The sequence below is a fragment of the Catharus ustulatus genome, chromosome 5 (genome assembly GCF_009819885.2).
Source record: "Catharus ustulatus isolate bCatUst1 chromosome 5, bCatUst1.pri.v2, whole genome shotgun sequence".
Taxonomy (NCBI): Eukaryota; Metazoa; Chordata; class Aves; order Passeriformes; family Turdidae; genus Catharus; species Catharus ustulatus.
Genome location: NC_046225.1, coordinates 56923931 through 56945363, shown reverse-complemented (window position 1 = coordinate 56945363; position 21433 = coordinate 56923931). Strand labels below are relative to the sequence as shown.

General features: G+C 38.5%; 1 protein-coding gene across 2 annotated transcripts in view; it reads left to right on the top strand.

The window, feature by feature from the left end:
* Positions 1-21433, top strand: part of STIM2 (stromal interaction molecule 2) — a 77079-nt gene that overhangs the window by 44738 nt on the left and 10908 nt on the right. For both annotated transcript variants that reach the window (XM_033059933.1, XM_033059934.1), the window contains exons 3-10: positions 7354-7468; positions 14262-14373; positions 14998-15113; positions 17225-17402; positions 18244-18421; positions 18992-19159; positions 19359-19459; positions 19705-19943. In XM_033059933.1, coding sequence (XP_032915824.1) covers positions 7354-7468; positions 14262-14373; positions 14998-15113; positions 17225-17402; positions 18244-18421; positions 18992-19159; positions 19359-19459; positions 19705-19943 — 1207 coding nt within the window. The remainder of the gene's footprint in view (positions 1-7353; positions 7469-14261; positions 14374-14997; positions 15114-17224; positions 17403-18243; positions 18422-18991; positions 19160-19358; positions 19460-19704; positions 19944-21433) is intronic.

Genomic DNA, 21433 nt, shown 5'->3' with positions numbered 1-21433 from the left:
TACAGCAGAGAAAAGGAGAAAGCCCTTTGTACTTACCATGAGGGCAGGCTAACATGAATTTTCCTATCAGACCTAGCTGCTGATATTATTTCTTTATATGTCAAAGATTGCAATTGTTTAAGCTGGTTTCAAGAGGTAGGCTGTAAACAGATAAATGGAAGGGAGAACTGAGGTTTTAGTCATGTGTTGTGGGAGGCTATCTGCCTCAGGAAGCATCTGTTGCACCATGGGAACATGTTTTGTTTTAATGATGACACACAAGCAATAAAACAGAGTTATCATATGTTCAGTATTTACATAGGTTTTTCCTGTTTCCAAAGAATTTCCCTAAGTAGATCCTACATAAAGGAATCTCTCTGCAGAAGTATTAGTATCTTGCTGTGTGTCTGATGTCTCACCAAGCTAAAGGCACAAATGTAGAGTTTTGCATGGGATCTCTGGATAGATCACTTCATATTTTTCTCAAGTTTTTTTAAGGAATTAACTGAAATAGTTACTTTATAAAAAAAACACAGACTGAACAAACCCCATGGAAAACCTCCAACACTCTTCCCCCTGAAAAAATAATTAAAGAAAAAGACAAAAAAGTGCAGTCAGGAGAAGAAGAGACTGCAGCATTGAGAGCATCAGAGAATAGCTTTTAGCAGGATGATGAAAGAAGTTGGAACCTCAGAGATGATATGCTGAAGTGACTGACTTAAAAATGTTGTCTGGAGGCAAGAATCAAATACAATCTAACTTTTGTGGCCTAAACCAGGGAAGATGATTCTCTTCTATACATGATTAAAGAAGGAGAAGTAGAGGGCATGGTTTGGAATGGTAATACTATTATAGCATTTTGCTTGTAGTAAATTTGACAGGGATAGGCTCCATTTTGTTCTCTGTAAATATACTCTCAGCGAGATGTTAAATGTCCTTTCAAGTTCCCTTAGTATTTTGGTTTTATCCTTGTCTTTTATGTAATAAAAGTCCTTAAACCGGAGTTCATATTTCTGCAAACAGCTTAATATTTTGGTGTCAGCTGTTTAGACAAAATTCTGCATGTGGAAAAATACGTGCTGCAGTGGTTCAGAAACTGAAGACATTATAACTGTTTTTTATGACACTGGGATCGTTCCTAAGTGTGTTTTACATCTCACTGTGCAAGATGTTCTGTTACAAACACTGATCTTTCAAACAAGGATTTTGAGCTTCCTAACCAGTGCAGCAAGCCTTTGCCTCCAAAGCTGTTGGATTACTTTGAATTCCTTAATTTGTTGTGGTTCTCTTGATAGAAGTCTTTTCTGAATTAATTTTTTTGCATTCAACTGCTAATGTATTTGTCCCCAGGCAGAGTGTGTTTTAGTCTCCTGAAGTTTTGTAAGCAGCTCTGAACGTGTCTAGGCAATTTGTTTTTGCAGAGCAGGATAAGGAGCCAGGTCTTGTTTGAAAACATTGATGGTGTTAGCTCCCAACTTCTGTGCAAAGAAGCCCTGTAGAGAGGCAGCACATGTTATCATGGGTGCACTTGCATAAAACCTGTTCCAACGTGGTTTGGACTAGATCTACCTCACGCCTTGCCTCCTTGGATGTGCTTAAACTAATATGTAGCTGTCTGCACCTCTGTATTTAGTCCTGCTACAATGAAATGATCCCTGGGAAATTCTATCTTGGCTTTACAGACATTGCAAAGTTTACTTTGCAGTAGATAGGTACAGTTTTGTTTTGAGCTGCAGTAGTTTTGGTTTTTAGGTTTTGAATGTGTAGGTTACTTAAGATATACTTAGTAACACTTTCCTGGCTGTGTCCTATGTTTTTCTAGTCATGTTTTATTATTATTAATATTATTAATTTTTTTAGATTTTACTTAATAGCATCTTTAGAAGCCATTTCTTTAGGGTAGGCAGTGATACCTGAATCATAGTATGTTACCTTTTAAAGGCACATCTGCCATCATAATTTAATCAGTATGTGTAACATTGCAATAGCTGCAATAAATCTTGTAGCAAATAGATGTGAGCGCATGTACTAAAAGGCTGAAATTGTAACTTTTACAGGTTTTCCCTTTGAAGGAATAAACCCGAAGGAAATAACGCTGTTTGAGGAATAGATGCTCAAGGGTTAGAGTAATACCTGGCCAAGAGATGTTACTAACTTCTCTTAAAGTAAACTGGTCAGTAGAGGGTCTGTTTTAAGTTGATAAGACTGAAAATCATGAACTTGAGCTTCACCCAGAGCAAAATATAAGCAGCATGAGAGTGCTTCCTGCTGCAGTGAGTGACCGTGATTAATTTTACTTTTCCAGTGGCATTCTTGAAAGTATGCAATTGCGTGTTTGCCCTGCACGTGTGTTGTGCAGCACTGATATTTTAACTTTTTCTTTTTTTCTTCCTTTTTGTTTTTTCTTTTTTTTTGGTGGTCCTACTTCAGATTGATCTTTGCTTATTAGTTGGCTGGATTTTGGTGAAAGTTACAGTACTAAAGGCTTTCTGAGGAGGAAGGAAGGTGGTTGGGTTCCTGATCCTGGGACTTCTCCAGGGCTCCACAGGTCCTGCCCTCTCCAGGCAGGAGAAAGTTTCATTTGGAGTTCTTACACTGCAGAACTTGCAATTTGAGGTGTCAGTCGTTGTAGAGGTGCAGCTGTTATGGTACTTCTGGCTTCAAAACTCTAGTTTCAAGCCTAGATGTGGTGTTTTTTTAATTCTATACTTGTTTTTGAAGTAACTGCTTTGACAAATGGTTATTTTTGTTTCGTACGAGGTTTTTAGACAACTTATCTTATGCTTTCTTGGTTTCAACTTTGTAGTCTTAAAAGGACTTCTCCTTCCTGAGTAATTATGTTGGCTAAGATAATACTTAGATGTGTTTTTCTTAGAGCTTATTCTTTTAACCTCCCTATTTAGAGTTATTTTTCTAACCTTTTCTTTGTATACTTAATGACCAGAGCAACAGAAGAGAGATTAGCTGCCATGGCAAGGAACAGAAAAATCCTCTTTTTAACTAGAGTTGTTCTGTTTCTGTCTTTCTTCCATTTAGGTCTCAGTTCTTTTTCTTAAAGCAGCACTTCCATATTAGGCCACTTTTGAAACAAAGATCTTTTATGCAAAAGAAAGATGTTTGATGTTGCTATATACCTGTTAGTGAATGAGTTAGTGAATGCACTTATTCTTTGAAACACCGTGACCTCTTTCCAGATATGTGCACTGTAACATTAGTGTTGTGACCTTGCTGTGTCAGAGAACCTCTTGGAGGAAATCATCGTGCTTGTTTTCACAGGATCTGGGAGCAATATGGGTAGGACAGAACAGAAGAGGGACTTTTCACTTGGAAGAATTTCTCATAGATTTACTATCTCTGCCCTGAGGAGTAACTGTACCGGTTACTGACTGCAAGCTGCTCTCCAGGGTGTGTGGGCACTCCCTTTTAAGGAGGGACATAGTCAAATATTGTCGGCGGTGTGTCGGTGTAAGCCAGGTGCCCTCTCAGCCCTTCCCTCTCCCGGGAAATCCCGTGCAGCACACCCGGGTCCCGTTTCCGTGCGGCACACCTGGCTCCCGGGAAATCCTGTGCATCGCACTCGGGACCCGTTCCTGTACATTGCTCTCGGTCCCATTCCTGTATACTGCACTTGGTCCCATTCCCGTACATCGCTCTCGGTCCCGTTCCTGTACATCGCTCTTGGTCCCATACATTGCTCTCGGTCCCGTTCCCGTACATTGCACTCGGGTCCTGTTCCCGTACATTGCTCTTGGTCCCATTCCCATACATTGCTCTCGGTCCCGTTCCTGTACATTGCTCTTGGTCCCGTTCCCATACATCGCTCTCGGTCCCGTACATCGCTCTCGGTCCCGTACATCGCTCTCTGTCCCATACAATGCTCTCGGTCCTGTTCCCATATATCGCACTCGGGTCCCTGTCCCGTACATCGCTCTTGGTCCCGTTCCCGTACATCGCTCTCAGTCCCGTACACCGCTGTCAGGTCCCGTTTCCGTACATTGCTCTCGGTCCTGTTCCCATACACCACTCTCGGTCCCGTTCTCATACTCCGATCTCGGGTCCCGTTCCCATACACCGCTCTCGGTCCCGTTCCCACACAACGCTCTCGGTCCCGTTCCCGTACATCGCTCTCGGTCCCATTCCCACACACCGCTCTCGGTCCCGTTCCCATACATTGCTCTCGGTCCCGTACATTCTCTCAGTCCCGTACAGCGCTCTCGGTCCCGTTCCCACACACCGCTCTCTGTCCAATTCCCACACACCGCTCTCGGTCCCGTTCCCGTGCATCGCTCTCGGTCCCGTACATTCTCTCAGTCCCGTACATCGCTGTCGGTCCCGGTCCCGGTCAGCCGCGGCGCGGGGCCCGCGGCGCCCTCTGCGGGCGGCGGGCGGAAGTGCAGGAGGAGCCCGCGCCACTCCCGCTGCGAGCTCGGGGTGCGCTCCTGTCGGGAGGGCCCGGCAGGATGGGGACGGGTGTCACACCTTGGAGCTCTTGGCTTTCGGTTGGCGTCTTGCTTCTCTTCGTTACTTCTAACAATGTCATAGTATTGTTAAAAGCAGTTCAGATTTTCCTTGACAGCACCTGTAACTGAACAAATGTTCTCATCCTTTGGTATTTTACAGCCTTTACTGACAACTGTCAGTGAAGGTAGCAAGTTTGTACAAAAAAAAATGTGATCAGTTTTAACTGAACAGATGGAAAATTGGCCCAAACATGTATATACAAGATATTCTGTCCCTCTTCAACAGCTTGATCACCCTACAATGCTTGTTTTGAAAAACTTGCGTGCCATTTGGAGTCTCTGAGGACAGTGCATCATCAGTCACTAGAAAACTGAAGAATGAGCATTAGCATTTACATTAACGCATGTGAAAATAGACAATCTTTACAGAAGGGGACACATAATACATGTTTTTGCTGTATTTTTAGTACGTTTTTTGCAAATTCCTGAAAGACAGGAATGGAGATGTCAGTTGAAGGTAGATACTTGCAGTCTGGAGGGAAAAGGTAAGGTGGGAAAACACCAGTTCTTTCTTGCTGTTCCATCTGTAAGACTGTACTATAATCTGGAAAGGCTTAGAGAACATTAGTGGATAAGAAAATTATTTTGTTTATTTTCTTATTGTTTAGTTCCTGCTCTTCAGTTTAGCCTTTTATAAACATGGAGTGGGAATGAACAAGACAATCCATCTTTCATTGCATGTTGCATGACAATTGTAGAATTTACCACTTTCATGCCAGCTTATTGCCAAGATGGGAAGTATTCAGAGTTCCCACTTGGATGATGGAATATGCAACAGGTATTTTTACTTTTGCATACAGTTACAGCATACAATCCTGTGCTTATTAAACCTTTTTACTGTTGCTGATCTGTGTTTTTTCAGAAGTTCTGTAATTGCATTTGGCCCAACAGGCTGCTGTTTTCAGTTCTCATATGTTTCATAAGTTTCTCATATAATTCTCATGTATATGCATGTGTATGCATATATATTTATATATGTCAATTTATCCCATTCTTAGACACATGGGGAAGAGGAGTTAGAAATGCTTATGCAGTTTGTACAGGCTAAATTGAACTATTTTAGGAATCAAAAGGCTTTACAAAGGTAATGTCTGACAATCAGAAAAAGTTTTGAAGTAATAGATAAATATGAGAGGATTTACATCCAATCAATGTTTGGATACTATGGCTCTGTGGTTTGTAGTACTTTGTCCTGAGTCCGTAAGTTAGAGGAGAAACTTGAATCCATTCATAGTTTGAGATTCCCTTACATTCTAGTAAAAAGATTTTAGTTAGGGAAAATTAATAAGTGTTAGCTTTTGCTTGTGTATTTCTGCTACTATATTCTGTTTCTTTTTTTTTTAAGAGTTATTTTTTAAGAGTTAATTTTGCTGTTTATCATTGACTACTTTTCAGTATCTCCTGCAGTTTCTGAATGATATAGTCTCTGGATTTGTTAGAAATTGAGCCTTTGCAGGATGCTCTGCACTTAAATTATTACCTGGACTGAATTTTAAGAATTGAGCTCTTCTGCAGTGCATCACTAGCTTGGCTCTCTTTCTTACCTCCCTTGAAGTGGTGATTACATATGATCAGCCATATAAAAGGCTATTTTTTGACTTAGCTGTCATGACTATCTGTAGCTGGTTTTGTTTGAGCTGCTTTATCCTTCACAAACTGAAGAAAGCAAGCTATCTACTGTGGAAGATTACTTAGTTTTCTGGTACTGTTAGTACCAGATACTAGTTTTCTGATACTAATGCTTAGGCACTAATCACCCACAGAGACTCTTCATACAATGCTTTCAGGGACTGATATTTATGAAAAGTTTCCACAATTAATGGGAGGTCATTTGCCAACCAGTATTCCAACTTCTCTAGGCTTTTATGAAATAAAAAAATAGAATTAATTTTACAGTTCCATGCTTTTCTTGGGTATGTATTTGGAGAACTGTTTGTAGTGACTTGTGGAACACTGAAACAATGCTACCATCATAAAATTGTATCACAGACTCATGGAATGGTTTGGGTTGGAAGAGACCTTAAACATCATTTAGTTCCAACTTCCTGTTGTAGGCAGGGACATCTTCCACTAGATCAGATTGCTCAGAGCCCCATCCAACCTGGCCTTGAATGCTGCCAGGGATGGGGCATTTACAGCTTCTGTGCACAGCCTGTGCCAGTGCCTCACCACCCACTCTGCATGTCATGACTGCATGATCTTCCTTTTTATAATGTTTGCTAAAAGGCTTCCTATTAATTACTGAAAATGAAGGAGCTTTATGTAATGCTTCTGTGCTTGGAGTGTAACCACTGAGGAATGATTAGCAAGCAGAAAATTGGCCCTCAGATGACTTCTGTTTTTTAATTCGATGAATAGAAGTCAAATTTTGTTGTCTAATCAAAAGACTTTAATGCTACTTAGTAAACAGCTTACACTCATCCCTCAGGCAGTTGCATTTAACTAGTATGGCAGGATTCAGGCATTACTCATCCAAAAATGACTGGCACACTTTCAAATCTTACATGGTCTTATTTTCAAGGAGGGGCAGTTGGTTAAATGTTGTCAGAATAGAGAAGTGTACAGTAGGACTGTGTGGTGTGTTCCTGTAATCACTATAAATCTGAGGCATAGTAATAATGTTTAGTATACTAGCAACTGCATCATCAGTTTTTCTAGGATTTTATTATTGTGAAAAACAAATTTTGTAAGAGTGTTTAACTAAATTTCTGAGTCTTTGCTGTAGAAAACTCAGATCAGTTCTCTGCTGCTTGCATGGGAAAGAGATAAGAAAGACTCAATCTGATTTCTGTGTAGTTTCGCTTCAGAAATTGTCATTTAGACATTTAAGGTAATGTTTTTCCCTTTTCTTCAGTTTCTAAGGGAAGATATGCAATACAAGGATGCCTCAAATAAACACAGTCACTTGCACAGAGAAGACAAGCATATCACCATTGAGGATCTGTGGAAACGCTGGAAAACGTCTGAAGGTAGGTAAAGAAGTGTAGCTGAAAATGATCATGGCTGTTGACATAGCTATAATTGAACAATTTTTCCACCAGGTATAGAGTAGTGAAGCATCTTGAAGCATCTTCATCAGTCTGTTTTGACATTGTTATTTATAGGCACACATAAACCTGACTAAGAACTCATTTAATCCAGCTAGAGGTAATTTCCTCTTCATGTGTTTTTTGTATTGTGAGTAAACTAAGATATCTTACATGAGGTTCTAATTTATCAAGATGACTGGTGCAAGTGCTGAATTCCAGATTAGCATGTTTTAATTTAATAAAATCTAAAGGTTTCTCTCAAGCTATTTTAAAATACTTTTTTATATAGTATTAAGCGGAAAATTCAATTCACTTTCACATTGATTTAAATTTTATTTGAGCTAAGAAGATCTAGAATTATTAGTCCAAAGCATTTTTGAAAATCTTCTTTAACTTGGGATACAGTAGAATGTACTGACTACCCAACACCATGCCCTCCCTCACTTTGGTTTAAATGAAATAAGTAATTTGAGCCAACTGTTCCAAGTATCAAAGGACAGTATTTAATCAATAGTACAAGGTTCATTGCCAAATATGCCCCAGGATATAGTGATTAAAAAAGAGATCTGGAATGTTAGAATTGTTAGGAGAAAAATGCCTAACTTCCTCACCCCCTTCCCCATCCCAGCCCTCATTCTGAAGGTGTGCTGTCCTGGTTGTGTCCAGGACAGGATTAATTTTCAGGAGTAGTCACGAGGGGCAGTAGCTAAGGCTGAGTGTTATCCTATACCAGCTCACATCATTGCTGGGAGCCCAGGAATGGGAGTGAGTCTCTCTTCCAGGGAGAAGGAGTTCTGGTCGAGAAACATAGGGAACAGACTGATCTGGTATTTGTTTGTTGTCAGGGGCTTGCCATGTAAGTAGTTTATTTTTCTTATACCTTTTGTTATTGTATTATTGCTATTATTGTTCATTTTCTTATCTCTTCACTGTTTCCAGTAAATTGTTCCTATCTCAACCTGTGATCTTTGCCCTTTGTGCCTCCAATTGGAGGGGGAGGGAAAACCACACACATGTTTTTAGAAGGACTACTGAAACTGAGAATACTGTTCCTAAATCACGACATGTTCTGATGGTGAGCATAGAGACTAAAACTTGGTATGGGCCAAGCAGCTGAAAGTAAGAACAGGAGGGGAATAAAAAGGATTATGGCATTGGTTCATTCTGCTAATGCAGCAAGTCACTTAAGTGTACTCTCAGGTAATGCATGAAGTGTTTGGCATGTAGTAAGTATCTGTTTTAACCAGTAACTTTTGGCCTGATCTCTTCAAATATTCTCTAAATACTTACTCACTGAAGATCCTGTTCCCTGAAAGTATTACTACTAAATTACCAGAAAAAATTATCTCCTCAAAAAATTTAGGCTATAGTGATTCTGGAAGTATAGTTTGTCTGTTGTGTATATCTTTATTCCAGTTTTCTTGAATGTAGTGAGCAGAAGACTCAGAAGACTTGGAGAGGAACATCTCATCTCATTGTGTCTGTTTATAGTGGCTTTATTTTGTGTATCCTGCTGGGAGAACTAAATTTGCACCACAGGGAGACCTTTAGAATGAGACCTCTGAGCAGTGTTAACAGTGGTCTGCTGGTAGAAAGCATGAAGCCCTCAGAAAATGAACTATTTTAATTTATCTAAAACATGCAAAATATTGCCATTCCTTTCTATACGTTTTAGGAATTTTTGATTTATTTGTTTCTTATGTGCCACTAATTTGTACCAATTTGACAACATTAAACAAGAGGATGGAAACTAGTGTAAATGACAGTATCAGTAATTTGAGACTTTTAAACAATCTGTTGGGATGTCTGTGTGAGAATTACAGACTCTAGTGCTCTTGACAATATATACAGAAACATCTTGATCTACTGCTGAGTAGTTTATACTGAGTAGAATTTGCCCATTCTTTGCCATAAACCTTGCTTTGTGTGAATGCTTGTCTTAAATATTTGTCAAATGGCTTAAAGATGTTCTTTGTTAAACGTATTGGTGGTGCAAGACAGATAAGATTTGAGGGAAGAAAGCACAAAAGTGCTGTTGCTGTTTGGTGTCTCTTTTTAGGATTAAGGAAAATAGAGGTTGCTTTTAATTAATTGAGAAGGATTTTATACACTGAAAGTAACACTGAGGATTGGCTGCATTCCAAAGCTCTAAAAATTCCCAAATAAAAGAGGGGACTTTAGAATATTGCTTTTTAATATTTCTGGCACTGGGCAGGTTTTTGATGTCCCTGCCTAGTGCAGAATCTTTAAGGCACAGGCTAGGCTGGTGCAAACTAAAGGAAGCTCGAGGCTATTACAGGTTTTACCTGTGTGGAAGGAGTCGCATCATAGCTTGAATCAGCATCTAGCCTATTGTTTCTGTGTTGCCACTCAGCTTAAAGGACTTCTTTAGTACAAAACAAGACTACAGCTTAATTTAGTTTAGTTAGAAAGTGCTTATTGTGACCTTTGAATTTTTTTAATCTCATAATCTAATTCTACAGAGTGCTCTGTTTAGAGGAGTGACTATGAACCATCATAGCTGTTTAAAACGTAGAAGATGCTCCTCTCTCAAAGTCTTCTGACCTCTATTATTAAATGTAAATGCCAGTTTATGCTTGCTGTATGGTATTCTTCGACTGTTTCCTAACTAAGCAGTAATTATACATGTACTAGAGAGTCTTTCAGCAATTCAAAAGTACTAAACTTAGTAGCTTCTGTTAGGTTAATATCAAATGAGCATCTTCAGTATTTTTTCTGCGAGGGCGTTGAAGAGGTGGTAGTTTTGAGTATGGAAAAGGGGACAGATGAACATTTGATTTGATGTCTGAATACCAGTCTTTCTGCAATTATCTTTGGAAGTTCTCTCACTCAATGGTACTTACCTTCTCTTTCTGCCCTGTAATGGGCTGTGATCATGTGAATTTGCTGTCTGATGAATGGGGTTTAGTCTCAGTAGCAAGAGGCTGTAAAATCAGTCCAGGGCCTTCAGCTGGATAGTTCTGACCTGTCTCAGTGAGTAGGGTTGGATGCTGTATTCTCAGTGATGTAGCATTGTCCCTTGGGACTTGATTTTGTAGTGAACAAAAAAACTGTTGAAGTCAAACCTGGAGTTCATTAATGCTTGGCTATTGTCAGATTAATTTGAATCCTATTAAAGCCTAGTTGTTACAAACAGCCTTTAAAAAAAAAGTAGTTTTTTTTTTTTTTTACCATTATGGCATATTTGAGCTTTACTGTATAGTATCTCCTATGGACTGCCTTTTAATACAAAAAACCTTCTCCTTGCCTTGTATGTGTACCGTTTTTCCCCCCTTTAATTCTCTTTCTCTCTTTGTGAAAAATAGGATGTGAACTAAAGTCTGTTACATTATTTATTAGGGTAAAGAGATACAAAAATGGCTCTATATTTGCATGTGTGATCACCTGTTGTATTCTGATGTACTACCACATAAGTGTTCTTGCTGCAACTGCTGCATACCACAGACGTTGTGGCTGCCTTCCTCTCTTACCATTTGCTGTCTCAGGTTTTAAATATCTGGAGGTTGGAAGTGTGTGCAAACAGGGTTTGGCTAAGGATGAATTACATAATGCTGCATACTGCTGATGTAACTACTGAAGGGCCTAACAACTAAGTTTTGAATCCTTTTGTGGGATATGATAAATTTAACACAGAAAAGTGGTAAATACCCTGATCTTCTAATTAATGTGGTTTAACAATGAGAAACTTTCATACAGGGCCAGTTTAAAGCTACTTTTGCTGTCTTCACCTTCAGGTGTGTTGGTACAGCAGTTGAAAAGAAGTAGAAAAAAAACCCCCAAAACTCAAACTTGTGGTCTGAAGTAAAATAGCTGATGGAGGTCTAGAGACTGAGTGCTGCTCTGGGGTGTGAGCACTGCCTTCTATACATGCCCAAAGCATGGTGCTCACATCCTCTCTCTGAAGGTATCTCTATGTGAAAAGAGGTGTGAGAGAGAAGGGTGTTATAATTACTCTATAATGCTGTATGCATTTAACTTACAGCAATTGTGACTTGCTACTCTGCTGTCTGAAGTACTGCTTTCTTTTTTGGTGATTAAACTAAGGAAAAATTACAACCTCAGCTAGTTGGTGGGAGTTGGCACATTCTAATTGGCAGTGGTGATTAAGATGAATTTCAGCTTTGCCCTTCAGTACACCTGGTGTATGTCACACTTGCCTTGTGTTATGTTTTAGTGGACTGTAAGTGCTTCTTGTGGAGAAAGGCCAGTTTGCTTTTCAGTACTTGATGCTGTTGTAGAACAAACATGAATGTATGTCATGAAGTCTTACTGGAGACAAGTCAAGTAATGCTCCTTACCAACCTATGACATGGAAGTTATCAACAAAAAGAAACAGTGTGAATGTTTTGAACTCATTGACAGAATAGGAAAGGAAGAACAGTGTAGTTTAGAGTCTGAGTCCACCTGGAAAACTTGAGGATTTGGGGCACTGGCACTGGACTTCTGTGAATGAACAATTAGTTTACATATAAATCTAAATTTCTTACAAAATACGTATGTGAGAAGAGATTCAGTTCTCAACATCCTAGAATAAGAGATGACAGTATACAGTCATAGCTTAAATGGTTGAGTGGTGAGTTAATCAGTCAAAATAAAGAAGTAATTGATATTGTTTTTTAATAAATGAGTAACAGTATAAGAGTACAGAAAGTCCAGTTTCAGAAAGTTTCAGTTCTAGTTTAGGACAGACTGTGGTTGCTTCTTTTTGCAGTTTCTGTACTAATGGAGGTATCTGATACAGTGATAAATAATGAATAATAAAGTGCTTTTTCCAGAATATAACTGATTTGTTTGGGAAAATTTCCATGATAGTCTATGAAGAAAACATCACACCAGTCTAAGCAGTGCAACAGGTGTGATTTGCTCTATGGTAAATTACTTACATGTGTACCTCATTTCTTTCAGGATAATATGTTTAATATTATTGCTGGATTGCAGAAACCTATAAATTTATGTAAAATTTGACAGACTGTCTACAAAATTCTTTCAGCAGTAAAAGTGAAAAGTCTCAATGGTATTTTTAACCCTTTCCTCCCCAATTTATAAACTCAGTCAGTTGTGTGGCTTTTGAAATTGAGTGTTCTGTACTGTCAGTGATAGTCTGTAGTGTGTAGTGGCTATTTTAGGTGTTTTTTTTCTCATGTCACAACAAAACAAATGCTTTTACTTTGGATCAGTCTATGAACATATTTCTAGAATACAGTTAAGGTGTTACTTTTCTGGATGATTTTACCACTCTTTTGAGACTTGTAATGACCAGTCAAATTACTTTGAATGATTTGTAAATCTGATTGCTTATTATTCACAAAACACCTGTTTATAAATAGAGCCCAGATATTTAGCATAAAATTTAGAGTAATATGACAAATCTGAGTCTGTTTCAAGTCAATACCTGACTGTAGCTCACGAAGAGAGAAATACACAGCATACTGGGAGGGTTGTGTAGCCAATCATATAAATAGATAACAAGAGGTTTGCATTGTGAGTTTGTTTCTTGAAGCCATAAGTAAGTCTGTGAAATGAGTTCTGTCTCTGCCTATCTGGAATGATAATAATCTAAAATGTTTAAGCTTATTTTGCAGCTGTGCTAGTGTAGACAAGAGACCTAGAAGTCCTTATTTCAGTTACAGTGTGAACTGAGATACAAATTTGAACTCATAAAATTTTCCATTGCTTGCAGCTTTACCTGTCAAGCTTTCAGCAGTGCTTTCTAAAGGATTATTTTCAAAAGTCACCACTGAGAGTGTGTCCTAGTGATAATCTCTGCCCAGCACTGTCACATGCAAGTAGTTCTAGGTAGAGAAATGTTAAAACCCCCCCAGTTTTTCATGTGAATACATGTCTGTCCAGGAGGAGGCTATCCCTGCTTCTTTCATACGCAGACTTTTGCAGACTCATAAATGGAGTGAACAATTTCCCTTCAATTCTGTTAGTGTGAAGCTGTAAACTGTAGCAGCTGGTCTGTAAGGGAGAGAAATATGATTTTTTAAAAAAAATATCTGTGGGTAGTATTTTCTTAGCACATTTGTAGCTATGAGTATTTATATAGACTGTTGCTGTTATTAAGGAATTGTTAATTATTTTCTACATATTTTAAGTAATTTTTCTTAGAGTACTTTTGCACGTAATTCCACTTTTCTTGGGCATGTTTGAGAGAGATTTAATAGTTTTCTTGTTAAAATTTCTTTTGTCTTTTGGTGTTTTCTTTCAGTCTCCTTCTCTCTTCAGCTCCTATTTTGTGGTTAGGAGGTGTAAGCCTCTAAGAAAATTGTTGTCAAACCAAGTTCTTAAGGCATCATTCTGGAAAAGATCTTGGTACATTGCCTCAAATGGTTACAGCACCAGCTGATGTGTGTTTAGTTCTGCAAGGGTAGCAAGGACAAAGGGGTTGAGGCTGGAATTGGTTTAAGTAGATGAAAGTCACAAGATGCTGTCCTGATTCAAACTAAAGCAAAAAACTAAATTGTTCTGTGAAAGTTTTAATAAAGAAATACTTCTATTGCTTCCATGCTTGTTTATTTATAGTTTGCCTAAGCTTTTATGCGGAGTATGTAATGAAAAAGGCAAAATGCCAGAAACACCTTAGTAATGCTAATTTTTCTGGAATTATATTTGGCTAAACTCTTCTGGTTATTGTAACCTGCTTTTCTACTGCTTGTCTTCTAAGCTGTTGATTTTTACTAAAAACCAAAGGTAATTTATTTTCTTTCAGTTCATAACTGGACTCAAGAGGACACTCTTCAGTGGCTCTCAGACTTTGTTGAATTGCCCCAATATGAAAAGAATTTTAGAGACAGCAATGTCAATGGAACAACACTTCCCAGGTGAATATATCTTCTGGATTAGTTTCAAATAATTCCCCTTAGGTTACTGCATTAGTCTGTATGGTAGGAACAACTATATGAACCTAAAGTCTAGCAAGATACAGTCAAATGCAAGACAAGAGATGTGTCCTTGCAATTTTGAAGAGGTGGCTGCATTTTTTTTTCCTGCCAGAATATTTCAAAATACAACTTCCATAAAAGTTTTATTTCTTTCTGTGGAAGCTTTTCTCAAAGGTCACATAATTCTGTGTGGTAGCAAACTTCCTTTTGAGCATCTTCTGATCAATTGTATGGGTATATGCAACAATGTAACTGTAAAATACCTTACCTGGAGAATAAATACCACACCTGAGTACTGCTAAATAATGCATGTATTTAGGAACTGGTGTCACAAGTCTGTAAATATACCTTTCACTATGCTAAATGTATTTATTTAATGATCTTTTTCCAGAAGGAAAAGAATAGTTAAATTATTTTATTTTCTTCTTTTGGCACATGCTGATATGCATTTATATAGCATTACTGTTGTATTGCATTTCTCACTCCTAATTGCATACTGTAACCTGTATAAGTATGGGAAATATAGTTTATGGAATAAGTAACATTTTGTCTTGTCATTAACAGGATAGCAGTAAATGAACATGCTTTCATGATCTCTCACTTGAAAATAATTGACCGGAGTCATAGACAGAAGCTTCAGCTTAAAGCCTTGGATGTTGTTTTATTTGGACCTCTCACCCGTTAGTAACTTTTTGGAGTTTTTTTTCTTATCTCTTAATTGTAAGAATTCAACAGAGCATATTTTCCATGACACTTGATACTGTAGATAGGACAGCTTATCTGTTTTGTGTGATGTGCTGATGGATTGCTTGGCATGGATTGTGGAACTCTGCAGTGAATTAAAAAAGCTTATTTAGGTGCTGTGAGCAGAACAAAAGTTCACTTCTGTGTGTAAGATCATGTAGAAATTTTAGTATAACATCACTTGGCAGTTGGCTTTTGTGTCACAAGAAGTGTCCCCTAAATATTTTTGACTGTCTAAATTATGTTTATAACTAAGGTCACATTCACTTCTCAATTAGCTTGGACAGTGCAACTGGGATGCTGAAGTGAGAGGGGATGACCTTCCCCAAGAAGAAAAAAGGAGATGGTGAAGCAAATCCAACATCTGTGTCTTTTGTGCATACTTAATTGCAGTTCAATTTAACGCAGGAGTTCCACATCTGACCCATTTGACCATATGCAGCCATGGCCATACCACATCACCAGTGCTCTGCATGCTTGCTTGTACACAGTTACAGCTCAGCTCTGGTGCTGTGCATGTCAGGTGTTCATGAACTAATCAGACCAGATTTGAGCTGGGGATTTTTAGGGGGGGAAAAAAAAAGGCACTTTGTATTAGACCTTCATGTGAATCTTGGATATAATAATTTGACAATCCAACTTTTACTTTTTAAAAGTGCTGCTGTTAGCATTTTAAAATGTACAGTAATTTCATGATTATAAGCCGCACCATTTTGACTAAAATTTTGGTTCGAACCCAAAGTGCGGCTTATAATCAGGTACGGCTTATATATGGACAAAGAATGAAAAGTTGCTGTTTTGGTTTGGAGGACAGGTGTCTGCTGAGAAAGGCAGGAGCTTCTCATTGAAATGGAGAATGTAAACCCCCTCCCTCCAAATTATTATAATTTTGAAATCAAGGGGCTTTCAGGCAAAAATATTGGAATTAGAAATAACAGTTCTTTTCTAGGGAAATTAAAATAGAAATACAGTACTACAAAGAAACAAACTCCAAACCCTGACAAAGCCAGAGTACAACCTGACACCCCGTCAGGCAGGGTGTTGGTAGCAGTCCCATTAAATGGTGGCTGCATCCTCCTGCAGTGACAGATGTGATTCAGTTGAAGCAGTGCTCCTGCAGAAGGTGCAATTTCCCTCCGGAGGTCCAGTGGTGATGTGGAGAAATCCGGTTTTCCTCTGGAGTCTACTGGAAAAAGGGACTCCCTTAGTGTCCCAAAACCTCTGTTTTTGTCTTGGTAAGAAATGTTGGGCTCTTTGTGCTGGCTGGAGCAACTTCCAATGGGATGCAGTAATTTTATCAGTCCCACAGTGGGACTCAATGGGCCATTAGCAGAAAATGACTCGCTGGAGGAAGGATGGGTTGTGAAAAGATAAAGAACAATGTCCTGCCTGGTTTCAATGGATGGCCCATTAGCAGAATATCTGCCGTTGAGATAAGGATCACTGCCCCCACCCACAACAGATGGTGATAGAATAAATACCTTTTATCACACTCTGTATTGTAACGTGCAGCTTATAATCAAGTGCGGTTTATGTATGGACAAAGAATGAAAAGTTGCTGGCACCCGGAAAGTGTGGCTTATACTCAGTGCGGCTTGTAATCGTGAAATTACTGTACTGTATTTTTTCCAAGTGCATTTTTAATTCAGCAGAGGGTATTCAAGAGGGTGCAGACTGAGTAGAACTTGCTAAAATCGAATTACACCTCCTACTGGCCTGATAAAGTGTAATTGTGGAACTCTTTTTAACTCTAAATAAAGATACAGAGTATGTACTGTGAAGGGGTTTAGTATGGTTTTCTCAGTCTAATGAATGTTTTAGTACAGATTAAGTAAATTGTATTAGAGCAGAGCTGCTTATGTTGTATGGAAAATGCTGTGGAATACATTTGAAAAGTAGTTGTTGGAGGTGGTTTGATGTAAATGATCTAGAATTCTGTTTAGCATCAGGTTCTGTCACCTTTTAGGCTGGGGAGAGGTGGGGAGAAGGCCTTAGTCTGTTGTCTGTATCAATGAACTAGTTAATGATGGTGTTGTTCTCTGCACAGGTCCCCCTCACAACTGGATGAAGGATTTTATACTAACAGTTTCTATAGTTATTGGTTTTGGAGGCTGCTGGTTTGCATATACACAGAACAGAACCTCAAGAGAACATATCACAAAAATGATGAAGGACTTAGAAAGTCTCCAAACAGCAGAGCAAAGTCTTCTTGACTTGCAGGAAAGGTATAAAACCTAAAAGAAAAAAAAAGTTGTCCTTTTGTTTTGAGGTTAAACACAAATGCAGATCCTTTACAGTCTTGAACTTTTTGCATTAACTGCCTTTGCATGGAAATTGTGATTTCAGTGTTGCTGATTTCTTGGGTAGAGCTTGCTCCTGGATATTTTAGCAGGCAATACAAACTTGTGGATGAAGGTAGAGAATAGAGGCTCAGTCTTTTTTCCTACAGATTTACAAGTATGTATTGTCATTTTCATATACATGGGAATGAGAACATTTTTTCTCTTTCTAAGCTTTTAAGATTGAAACAGACCTGAACTGATTAGTTTCTGTTACATGTATAGCAGTGTGAGAGTTGATAGCCTGTGGTGCACCTGTAACACAGTTGTATTTTGATGCTACACTTTTAATGATGTTCACTTAAGAGTTTGGGTATTTTGCCTGGCATGGATATCACACTGTGTGATGTAATTACTGCTGATTCATGAAGCTTGCAGAGTCTTTATTATCACAGAATGGTTGAGGTTGGAAGAGACTTCTGGAGTTCATCTTGTCCGGCCCCTCCTGCTCAAGCAGGATCGTCTAGAACAGGTTACCTAGGACCATGTGCAGGTGGCTTCTGAATATGTCCAAGGTTGGAGACTACCACCTCTCTGGGCAACTTGTGCCAGTGTTCAGTCACTCTCATGTTGAAAGTGTTTCCTGATATTCAGATGGAACCTCATGTGCTTTGGTTTGTGCCCATTGCCTCTTGCCCTGTTGCTGGATGCATTTTGTTATCCCGAGGACTGCAACTTTTAACAAATATGCTGTGTATTTTTTCATATTTTTTGTTCAATTATGAAGGCTTGAGAAAGCACAAGAAGAGAATAGAAACGTTGCTGTTGAAAAGCAAAATCTGGAGCGCAAAATGATGGATGAGATCAATGATGCAAAACGTGAAGCTCATCGCCTAAGGGAATTGAGAGAGGGAGCTGAATGTGAGCTCAGCAGGCTCAAATATGCAGAGGAAGAGTTAGTACAGGTATCTGCCAGCTGTTTATAAATTTAGTGTGGACTTTGAATTGGTCCTAGTTTTATTAGATCCTCAGCAGTGTTTAAAGCAGCATTCCCCAAATGCTAGATTTGAATGGAAAAATTCTGAGAGCGCTTACTGATTGTTTGTCAATCATGCCATTATCTAGTAAAATAATGCTGAAACTATTAGAAGGTGTAAACTTTGTATATTAGCTTATCATAATATTTTGGGATTCACTAAGCCAAAATATATACAAAAGATTTTTTAATCTTGTTATTAGAAGCGAGAGAGTAAGCTTTCATCTGAACAGCAATAAATTTGGATTTATTGTACTAAATTATCATCTTGCAAAAATATTTAAACTTCAAATTAGGAACTATATATAATTGGAAAAAATTATAAAAGGTCATATGCTAGATTTCAGAGATGCCAGATCTGCATACCTGAAAACAATCGGCACACACCAAAACTCTGTCAAGCTTTGGTATGTTGCTGTGCGGTAGAAATGTGCTTATAATTCACCTGTTAGTTCTAATGATACTTTTGGTGACACTTTAATTTATTCTTGATTCCTAGGTTCGTATGGCTTTAAAAAAGGCTGAGAAGGAGTTTGAGTTGAGAAGTAATTGGTCTGTTCCTGAAGCTTTGCAGAAGTGGCTTCAGTTAACACATGAAGTTGAAGTACAATATTACAATATCAAAAGACAGCATGCAGAAATGCAGCTGGCAATTGCTAAAGATGAGGTAATAAATTTTTCTTCAGCTACTTAATGATTTTTCTGATCTGTTGCTAGAGATATGAAATAGTAAACACAAAGCAGATAAGCATCTGTGCTTTTTTCTTCACTGAATTGTTGTTTGCTGCCTGTCAATATTGCTAATATTTCATCATCTGTTAAGTATGCTTCTAGTTTTATGCATTTCACTTTACTTTGCTTTTTAGGCAGAAAAGATAAAAAAGAAGAGAAGCACTGTATTTGGAACATTACATGTTGCACACAGCTCCTCCCTGGATGAAGTGGACCATAAAATTCTTGAAGCAAAGTAAGAGGGTTGCCAGCACAGGATGCATATTCTTTTGTGCTTATTTGCTCCTGGAACAATGGCATTTTTGAGAGTTTTGGAATTGAGTGTCTTAGTGATTTTGCACTTTAGAAAAGCAATTTAAAAAGTACTAAAAGATCCATTACAACAGCTGTAATGGACCATCTGGTATGCTGGAATGAATGTATTGCTTTGCTTTATCAATAAGAACAGTGTATATAATTTTAATATATGCCTTTCTTCAGGAAAGCACTCTCTGAGTTGACAACGTGTTTGCGAGAGCGTCTTTATCGATGGCAGCAGATTGAGAAGATTTGCGGGTTTCAAATCGCTCACAATTCTGGGCTACCAAGCTTGACCTCCTCTCTCTACTCTGATCACAGCTGGGTGGTTATGCCTCGAGTTTCCATTCCTCCCTACCCAATTGCAGGGGGAGTTGATGACTTAGATGAAGACACTCCTCCAATAGTTTCACAGTTTCATGGTAAGTGATGAACTCAGTAAAAAGAAAGGGGAAAAATTGTGGGAACATGGGATTTTCAAGTCAGGTGGGAGAAGAGTACGAAATCAAACAGGATTGGATCAAAGTCAAAAGGACCAAAATTCTTTGTAGCATTTCAGGCACTAGATCTAGTGGAACTGACATAAATGGAAAATTGGGTTTTACAGTAAAGATAGCACGAAGAAAAAGCCATTATTTTGTTTCAGTGGGAGAATGGGGCAAATTCAACTAAGGTTTTGAAAGTGCCTGTCAGCCTTGGATTGCTACTTAGACAGAAGTTTGTAATGAGTAATGCTGAGTTTCTCTTAGCTCATTTAGTCTTTCAGATAGAAGGGACGAATTTAGTCCAGGGTTCCTTGGGCTATGAGGAAGATCACATCCTTTGGGAGGCCCCATGCTACATAGCCTAGCACACAATATTTAATGGTTGCAACAAAATCCCATTGTTGTTCAGGGGAAGCTTTTAGGCACAATGTTTGTGTTTAGATGCAGTGGGTTGTTTGAGTGTCCATCAGAGAGGCTGACTTCTGGAGGGGGATAAATCCAGCTTTGGTTAAACTATGATCAGAAGATACACTCTGGGGATTCAGACCACCCGTGTATCATGAGTCATTGTGCCAGAACAAGAGCCTGTGTCGTGGAGACCGTGATTAACTGGACTCTAGAGGCAAATCAAAAAGATGAACTCCCATGCAGCTATTCAAACAAGCTGTTTTAAGCTGAGGAATGAGTAGGAAGGAAAACTGTCACATGGGTACATTTTTCTTCCAGAACTGGGATTCTCAGAAGAAATTCAAACCGTATTTTTAAATAACATATGGTCGCCACTTTGCTGGCTTCACTTAGTGTGCCTTGGGCACTTATTTTTCTTCTAAATGTACCAACCATTTTTTCTGCAGGCCACATTGAAAAGTTCATTAATCCTCTTGCAACACTACTTACTGCAAGTTCTGATCACTTTCAAGGAGCACTGTTTCTCTAGTTATCTTCACTGCAAATACTGTGATTTAAACCCTAGCAATAAATTTGTGGGAGACCCAATAAAATATGGATGTCTAGAGTTAAGCTTCCAATTCTATATAGAGCAGCCTGTGGTCTGATTTCAAAATGCAGAGCTCCATTTATTGTCATGGTTTTCCAGATAGTCTACAATGACAGCACCTGGATGTGTAAAAGACCTTAGACTTGTGGGTTTTTTTAGTCACTTTTCTAGCTCACTCATTTAGTCTTGCTTAGAAGTGAAGCTAGAGAAGAGAGTGCAGTTGAAGGAACTGCAATTAGAAAAGGACTGTACTGTTTCTAAGAGAATACTTAGCTGAAACTTTACTGTATGCTTTTGCAATTATACTTTAAATTTTTTTTTTGCTAAAGATCAGTTCATTTGCAAGTATTTCTTTCTCAGTGAGAAAAGTAATCTGAATCTTAGTAACACTGCAAAAATTTTTTCCCCTTTTATTTTTCTCTCTGAATAA